This window comes from Tinamus guttatus, unplaced genomic scaffold (genome assembly GCF_059628265.1).
Source record: "Tinamus guttatus ecotype Peru unplaced genomic scaffold, ASM5962826v1 Tinamus_guttatus_pri_ptg000434l, whole genome shotgun sequence".
NCBI lineage: Eukaryota > Metazoa > Chordata > Aves > Tinamiformes > Tinamidae > Tinamus > Tinamus guttatus.
In genome coordinates this window covers 2,287,018-2,295,884 of record NW_028288968.1, presented here as the reverse complement: position 1 = coordinate 2,295,884, position 8,867 = coordinate 2,287,018, and the positions used below count along the sequence as shown (strand labels likewise).

Genomic DNA, 8,867 nt, shown 5'->3' with positions numbered 1-8,867 from the left:
AGCCTCCTCCAGGCCTCAGTGGCCTCCTAAAGGCCTCGGGGGCTGCTTCTAGGCCCCGGCGGCCTCGCGGCGATGTCGGCTGCCACCGCCGACCCCAAGCGGCTGCTGCGGCTGGTGCGGACGGGCCGGCTGGAGGAGCTGCGGGCGGCGCTGGCGCCCGCCGGGGCGGCGGACGCGGCTCGCGGGGCCGCCCTGGCCCATCACGCCGCCCGCCACGGGCGCCTCGAGGTCCTGGCCTACCTGGTGGGCGCCCTGGGCCTCGAGGGCACCGACGGCGACTACAAGAGGCCCCTGCACGAGGCGGCCGCCGCCGGCCGCGCCGCCTGCGTCCGCTACCTGCTGCGCCGCGGCGCCTCCGTCGACTGCCTCAAGAAGGCCGACTGGTAGGTGGCCCCGCTCTCGGGGAGGAAGACTGCTTGTTTCGGGCAAAAAGAGAGAAAATAATGATAATACTAACAAAAAAGCCGCTTCCTCTGAAGCAAGAGGCAGGAGGGCCTTCTTAAAGCTGAGGTAACAGCAGGCAGCAGCTCTGGTCCCTGTGGTCGCAGGTGGTTCCAGCGTCATTCCGACGTTGGGGGAGCGGAGGAGGGAAGAGGTTTTGGGATCTGGCTGCAAACCGGCATGCAGACCCGTTTTTTTCCCTTGTATTCCCTCACTGCCCTTCTGTCTGTGGGTAAAAAAACAGCGATTTGGGGCTTTCTGGGGCATGGCCTTGCCTTAGGACAAGGTCTTATTTGCATTGAAAATATACCCTGGCCTGAGGGAGCTGCAGGAAGCCCTGCGCTCCCGGCTCTGTCACTCTAAGCAGATGATGTGTAATTTGGTGTCTAATTTCTCCCAAATTGCCATTGTAGGACGTTTTTTTCAGCTTTTCCTGAATCAGGGATGTTTCTTGTCGCTCCTCGCGCCTGTCGGCACCGGAGCATCGCTCCTCTTCCCCAGGAAAGCTCCGAGGTTTCTGTCCAGAGTTGAATATTTGGGGAACAATGGTAAATAACGGACAAAATGGAAAACCTGCCCCTTGCTAAGGACAGCTCAGCTGTTACCATTGCAAACATCCTGTCGCCGCTGTAATGCGGTAATTAAGGGAAATAGGGGCTGCTGCTGGTGAGGGCAGGGAAATTAGTCCCAGACTAAACTCAACGTGGGAGATAACTGTGGTTTCCACCCCCTTGAGCTTTGCCTTGAGAGAAAATCCTCGCGCTGACGCTGTCTTTGCTGGCACCGTCTCCGTCGTTAATTTAACGGCCCCGTTTTCCCTTCAGGACCCCCCTGATGATGGCTTGCACCAAGGCCAACCTGGAGGTGATCGAGCTGCTCGTGGAGCACGGGGCGAACCCGCTGCTGAAGAACAAGGATGGCTGGAACTGCTTCCACATCGCGAGCCGCGAGGGCCACCTGCCTGTGCTCCAGTACCTGCTCCGCGTGTCCCCAACCTGCTGGGACACCGAGAGCACCATCAAGAGGACGCCCCTGCACACGGCAGGTGAGGAGGGACTCGTCACATGAGTGACAAGTGGCAGCGGGGGATGGATTGGGGCTGGGGTTAGGCTTTTTGTTTAATTTGGAGAAGCCCCGTGTGACCCTTTTTGATGCAAAAACACAGGGAAGCAGTTAAATGCCCCTTAAAGGAAGGAGAGTGAGTGGTGGGCATTGATGGCACCTCACCTGCCCTCCACAACCTCTTTGCAGGGTTTCACCTTGGCACTGCTGCCTCCTTTTAGTTACTTCCAGATAAATAAACAGCAAAAATAAGGGTTAATCCTCTTAACGCTGTGCCGGAGAGGAGGATCCTCAGTTCCCAGAGCGCTGGATTATTGCCCACACTCGAAGCCTGTTTTTTGTGGTCACCTCTCTGTCTTCCCATGACACATGTACCCGCAGCTCGGGACACGTTGCAGTAACTTTCTCTTGGTGTGTGAAGCTTTTCCAGCTGCAAAGCCCTGCAAATTTAGGAAAATTGCAAGGCTCCAAATGTATCTTGGCCCTGTGGGGCTGGGGGACCTGAGGCTGAAATGTGCCCCGTCACTGAGCAGGGATTATCCCGAGCTCCCTGGGGCTCATTTGTGCTTCATTCACGGGTTTCTTGGGGACGATGCCACCATCCCCATCACTGGGGACATCACAGAGACACAGAGGGGACCTGGACGAGAGGCGGGAGACGGAGCAGCCACTGGAAATCCCATCGGACCCCATCCGTCTCCGCAGTTTGTATTTCAGGCAGCCACATGAGCACATTAACCCGTGACCAGTCAAGCTGGCTGCCGGGCCCAATTATCCCTCGATAGACGGATAATTTCCTCCCGCTGCGATTCCTTTCGGGCTGATTCCCCAAGCTTTGCTGTTTCCTATATCCGTAGCCTACGGCGAGATGCAATTAGAGGAAGCAACATCCAAGCACTGCAGCTCTCCGTCTCCGTTGCTGCTAGAGGATGCAATCCTGCTTTTTTTTCTGGATAGCCCAGATTTTCCTCATCCTAGTGTGGCCCTCCCTACATTTTGCAGGGAGATGACGGAGGATGGGGAGCCCTCGTTGGGCTTTGCTGCCAAAAATGATCTCCCATGTGGAAGTTATTGCTGGCACCTTGGACCCTCCTTCTGTTGCCCTGAGCAAGCAGCCTCATGCAGCAGCTTTTGGGTTGATTTGATTTTTCTGTGATTTATTTCATTCGTTTTGCAAATCGGCCTGCAAAAAAAAAAGAATCCAAAATTACGCCTCTCCGTATGTTGCTATAATATAATATTTTTAAAAAAAAGAGAATATTTCATCACCTGACATTCAAATCCTCCCCACGCTGCTGCTGTTTATCCTCTGGGTGAGGATGCTTCGCTCGGAGGATGCGACGGGAAGGCCGGGAGCCTGTGGAGGGGTGGGAATATCCAGCTCCTGGCTTTGTGCTCGCTTTGCTTCTCACACATTTTGCTTAGGGGATTAACAAATTCCAGCAAGAAAAGATCTTTGTGTCAGCCTAATTGCAGAATGTAGCCTCTCACACATGCACTCTGCAAGCAAATGGTGCCTGTGTGCCATGCCTTTCCTCCGTTTTATCCCGTATTTTCCCTATAGGATTTGGTGAAGAGAAGGCTTGAGATCTGCAGACAAAAAAGGGAAAATCAGAAGCTTTGAACTGAAACCCTCTTGCAGCTCCTTCCGCACCAGAAACCCAGTTATGTTCCGCCAGAGGCAGAAGGTGGCACGAAAACATAAATTAACCCTCTGCTTGCTCCCTCTTGCAGCGATGCACGGCCGCCTCGACGTGGTGGAGCTGCTCCTGGCGCGGTAAGCTGGCCTGGCACACAAGGTCCCTCTGTCCCGCTTGCTGTCCCCACACAGTGTCCGGTTTTCCCGGCTTTTCCCAGCCCGTTTGGGGCCTTGCGGACAAACGCTCGGCCGACAGGCGCTGGCTTTGCTGTGACACGAGCCCCCGTTACATAACTCGGCTCTGCCTCTCTGCTGATTCATCCCAGTCGCCTGCGACGTGTCGGTGGCCGCGCGATAACGAGGAAACGCTTTTGTGCAGCTGCTCCAGGCTGGACCGAAGCTCCGGGCTTTATTTTTAGGCTGCTCCTGACTGCAGTGTAGTGGCTTTAAACCAACTGTCCTTGTCCCGTTGCCTTCCTGAGCAGCAGCAGCTCCTGCTGCCGGGGCCAGCAGCAGAGGGGAAGCCAGAGCCACCAGCAGTTCCCTTTAACCAGCCCGTTCCAGCCTCGCCGACCGCTGTTGGTGTTTGGTCCGGGGTGACCGTAGCCATTTGTGCTGTGCCTCAGGCCAGGCTTTCGGTTGTGATTTGGTCTTTTCTCCCCTCAACAGAGCTTTAACCAGAGGGCTGCGAGCTCTCGTGTTGTTCGTGGCGCGGTAAAGCCCACGAGAAGGTTTAACATGGGCTCAGGACGGGCTTTGTGTGTGTTTTCTGATGAAATTTAATGCTATTTTCCTGTGCCGCCAACGCAAAGCGACGGTGCTGTGAGGGTGGTGGAGAGGCCAGCAGCTCTGTGCTCAGGGGTGGCTTTTATCCCCTCTGCCAGGTGCCACTACAAACCTGACAGCAGGGACAACTGCGGAGTCACTCCCTTTATGGATGCAATCCAGAACGGGCACGTGGACATTGCCCGGCTGCTCCTGGAAAAGCACCAGGTAGGTGCCTGAAACCTCTTCCCTCTTCCCAGAGCTGTCCTGGAATCGCCACAAAAGGCACTAACCACTGTGCTCATCGTAACCAAATTGTGAAAAATCGATTCGGGCAAATTCCCCTGGGAATTAAGCAAGCTTGGGCAGCGTGAGGATTGAGCAAGAACCTCAGGACCAGGCCCATGGTCTTGTCTCTGCTTGTATGTGACGGTACAAAACGTTTGCAAAGTTTGCTGGCGTTTTTGAACAGTGGAGACAGCAGAGCTGATTTAATTTCCCCGTTCTGATGCCTGGCTGACTGCCACGAGGCTGCCACTGCAGACGCTTGTGGCCGTGTCGCTACCTTCTAGGTTTTGTAAAACTGTGAGTCAGGCCACGAGGCAGCAAGAGGTGAGATTAGATCCCCTGCCACTAGTGCGCTCTGCGTTTCCCCCCTTTGCCTTCTTGCTGCTGCATCCTGGCAGTTCAAATTCAGGGACCTGCAGAGCTCCCGTGGGATCATCCCGCTCGACTCCGTGCGTGGGCTGCTGCTTGTCCTTGAAGGTTCCGTTTGTGCCCATGGCTGTTTGTCCTGCCCTTCCAGGCCTGTCCTTCAGCCGCGGACGCGCTGGGCGCTCGGTCCCTGCACCTCGCGGCCGTCACGGCGCAGGACGGGGCCATCCGCTTCCTCGTGTCCGAGCTGGGCGCCGACGTGGACGGCAGAGCGACGTCCCAGCGGCTCACGGCGCTGCACTACGCGGCCAAGGTTGGTCCCTGTCCCCGAGCTTCCCTTGCAAAGTCTCTGCCGGTCGCTTTGCCCTCCCTGTGGCTGTTGGATTTACACTATAGGGAGCTGTAGGTGCCTGGCAGCTCCCGAGAATCATAGAATCACAGAATGCTTAAGGTTGGAAGGGACCTCTAGAGATCATCCAGTCCAACCCCTGCACACGCAGGGTCACCTAGAGCACGTGGCACAGGACTACATCCAAGTGGGTTTTGAAGATCTCCAGAGAAGGAGACTCCACAACCTCTCTGGGCAGCCTGTTCCAGTGCTCTGGCACCCTCACTGTTAAAAAAATTTTCCTTAAGTTCCTGTGGAACTTTTGGTGCTTCAGTTTGTGGCCATTACCACTAGTTCTGTCAGTGGCCACCACTGAAAAGAGACCAGCACCATCTTGACTCCCTCCCTTGAGGTACTTCTAGACACTGCTCAGGTCCCCTCTCAGCCTTCTCTTCTCCAGCTGAACAGGCCCAGCTCCCTCAGCCTCTCATCGTAGGGCAGATGTTCCAGGCCCCTGATCATCCTTGTGGAGAAGTGACACTTCCTCCTGGCACAGGAGATGGGGATGAATCCAACTTTGAATTCCATCAGTGAGGGCAGCTTGAGCGCCCTCCTCCTCCCACCCTGCACCCATGAGGTTTGTGGTGCTCAGTGAGCACCTCTGCACCCTGGGCATGCAGAGAAGGTCCCCAACCCCTCCGCAGCCACCCGGATCCCTCCTGGATCCCGTCCCCCAGAGCCTGGCTGGCACTTGCTGAGCGCTGGCAGCCGCGTTCCCCTCCGGCGGGACCCAGCCGGGGCGTTTGCCGGCTCCCACAAAGGAGGCCTTTCTCCAGCCTCCCTTCCTCATGCTCCATGAAACCACATTGAAAGCCCTTTTCGTTGCCAAGGGTGCGTTTAACAGCACGGCTATTGGGGAGCACAATGTGCCTTGGAGAAGATCCCAGCTCTGTCCTGGCGAGCGGCTGGTCAGGGAGCGATCCGATAGGTTCCTCTTCCTTCCCGAGGCTCAGTGTCACTTCGTATTTACAGCGTCATTTGTTTGCCTGGTGGTATTTTTTCTTCGCCCCCTTAATTCTTATTACTTTGCATTTATAAATACATGAAAATCAAATTATGCTTTCAACTCAATTTGCTGCCAAGGCCCTGGCAGCCGAAGTGGCTCCTGGCTTGATGTTTTTGCCGCACAGCGAGGGTGTGCGGGGAGGAATAGGATGCAACCAAGTCATACAATAACAGGGGAAAGAGGGGCTAAAAATAAGGCTCTCCTGCCCTGTGACAGAGGCTCCTTCACGGCAGCAAAGGAGGAATCACAAAATCAGGCCTCCCTTTAGGGAGAGGGAATCTGCAGCTCTAGATTTGAGGTGAACTCGTGCTACGGTGTGAGGGTTGCACGTGGCTTCCTGCTCATTTTTAGGCCTCTCACCAAAGACCCTGCTGAGAACTGTTAAAGGTAAGTCCGAGATCCTGCGGGTCTATGGCCAGCTGCAGTTAAAAGCAATTTAATTGAGTTGTTTGACTGGAGATGAGGGTCGTGGAGGAGAAGGTGAGCTCAGCTGACAGTTTCAGGGCACTTAATTTGCTATTAAGAAGCATCCTGAGGCTTTGCCACCCCTGTCTTGTGCAGTAAATGCTCAGCAAGCTGTGGTGGGAGCCCATATATATGTATATTAAAATGTATATAAAAATGTGTATAAAAATGTGTATAAAAATCCATGAATCCATCTGGTTGTGCAAGGTGGCCAAGGAGGCTGCCGAGCCACAACCAGGAGGATCCTACAGGATCGTCACCTACGCTAGGACCTGCATCTGGACGTGGTTGACTCACATCTGTCCTGCCAAGCTCAACAGAGAGGGCTCTTTGATGATTTTAAGTGCTTCTGGTCCGAGCTGAATCCCTTCAATTTTAAACATCACGTTAATTGTCGGCGGAGGGAATTAGGCCCCTGGTTTGCTCCCTGTTCTGCCTCTCTCTCGGCACTTTGCAAGCCCGGTCCTGCTCGCGGTTCACGTGCCTGTGCTCGCCCCTGCAGGAAGGACACGCTCGCACCGTGGAGACGCTGCTGTCCCTCGGCGCCGACGTCCACGCCACGGACGGGAAGGGCCGCTCGGGTAAGGCCGGAGCTGCCCCTTCTCTCTGCCTGCTTTGCATGAGGCTGGCGGGAGCTCAACGTCTCTCTCTGCTTCCCCTGCTTCTCCCCAAAACGCAGCTGCAAAACTCCGAGGGCGGCCAGACACACGTGATGACTGTGCAGGCTCAACGCACACATATATTTATATAAAAATGGCTTTAATGTTGCCAAAATTGGCAACTTCCCCTGCGCTCAGGTTTTGCTCGATAACCCGCTTCGGCGGTGAGCGGCCTGGTGCCACTCACACTCTCCCTCCAAGCCCTTGGTGAGTGAGTTCGAGCTCTGCTCGAGCTCTGCTCTGCTCATCCAACCCCAGGAGGTTGGTCGTGGTTTCCTGCCGTCTCCTTTGCTGTGTTAGTGTCAACGTGTCCGTGTCCCCCGGGTGCCGCTTCCGAGAGAGCTGGTGAGGAGGAGACTGGGGGTGAGGAGGGCCCGTAGCTCCTCCACCAGCACAGCTGGGCGAGGAAGAGGATGTGTCCCCTACCCTGCCTGAGCAGGTTTAGTCATCCTGCCCCTGCTGCAGTGGGGCAGCTGAGCCCCGTTCTGACATCACACGGGTAGCGCAATTGGACCAAAAAAGTCCTTTTTCGCCCTCGCCGCGTTTCCTCTGCGGCTTCGATTTCCCTCCCGGCGGTTGCAGCTGAAGCAGAGGGAGGCCGAAGCCGCCGGAGAATCTCAGTTCCTTCCTTGACATCCTGTTGCTGTCCTCCCCCAGGCCTGCACATGGCCTGCGCTGGGCAGCACGCGGCCTGCGTGCGGGTCCTGCTCCGCGCCGGCCTCCGGGACGCGCCGGACGCCGCGGGCACCCTCGCGCGGCACCTCGCCAGGAAGCCCGACGTGCTCCAGCTTTTCCAAGACGCCAGTGCCTGAAACCAACCCGAGAAGAACGCCTGGAGCGCGGCGCGTTGGCCGTCCCTCGCGGCTCTCCGGATTTAGGCAAGCACCTGCTTGAGATGGTGGGATTTTTACCCAAGGATTGAGCGCGGAGCTCAGGCTTGCCACGTGGGAAGTGCGTTTAGGAGAAAGCGCCACTTTAAATAGGATTATCCAGATGAGATAACGGGCGTAATGCCCCTGGCTTTGGCTCTCCTGCACGACCCTGTCCTTGCAAATTCATGGGTGCTCTTCCTTCATGTCATCTCAGGGCTGATCTATGGCTCCTCGGCTCTGCTTGTGCCAGCGCATCCCAATGTCTGAATCCGCAGCTCTCCATGTAAAACCCCTCAAGGAACGTGCTCCGGATGCCCCAGTTTGATGACCCATGCGGACCTGTGTGGCTTGGAGCCATTGGAATCTGTCTCAGGATGTTTTGGTACATCCTGAAGGAAAAGATAAACCCGGAGCACCGATTTCTTAAGCTTTCTCTGGAGCCACAAAACTGCTAAGTTGCTCTAAGTGACCTCCTCTTCCAGCAGCATCCTGGAGGAAGCCAAGCAGCATCCATGAGCTCTCGGTGATTCCACCAGCAGGCAGGAAAGCTTCGAGTTGCTCCAGCTGCCTCTGGGTAAGCGTGACGCTTCCATGGAGCACGATTCGCCCCACAGGGATCCGGAGCCAGAGGGACAGCAGAGTTTCCTCCAGATCCTTGAAAACCAGAGCACCAGGGCATTTTGCAGGACTGTGTTTTCCCCTCGGACCCTGTTGATAGAGACAGATTGGTTGCAAGTCAGAACTTTCATGAGGAAGCAAAGGAGAATTTTCCTGGGTTTGTTCCTAGCTTTCCTGGCCATAGTAAACACCTCAGAAAAAAAAAAAAGACATTTGTGTTATTTGGATGATGTTTGATGATTTCCAAAGGCTTCCAGCCAGAGGGCCGGGAAGCGCCTGGGATAGGGAGCTCTCCTCA

General features: G+C 55.7%; 1 protein-coding gene across 1 annotated transcript; it reads left to right on the top strand.

Moving 5' to 3' along the window:
• Positions 1 to 72: 72 nt before the first annotated feature.
• Positions 73 to 8,194, top strand: ANKRD16 (ankyrin repeat domain 16). The gene is made up of 7 exons (XM_088531838.1): positions 73 to 383; positions 1,266 to 1,486; positions 3,238 to 3,280; positions 4,027 to 4,135; positions 4,713 to 4,874; positions 6,923 to 7,001; positions 7,737 to 8,194. The coding sequence occupies exons 1-7, from the start codon at positions 73 to 75 to the stop codon at positions 7,889 to 7,891; spliced, it is 1,080 nt and encodes a 359-aa protein (XP_088387964.1). The 3' UTR covers positions 7,892 to 8,194.
• The last annotated feature ends 673 nt before the right edge of the window (positions 8,195 to 8,867 follow it).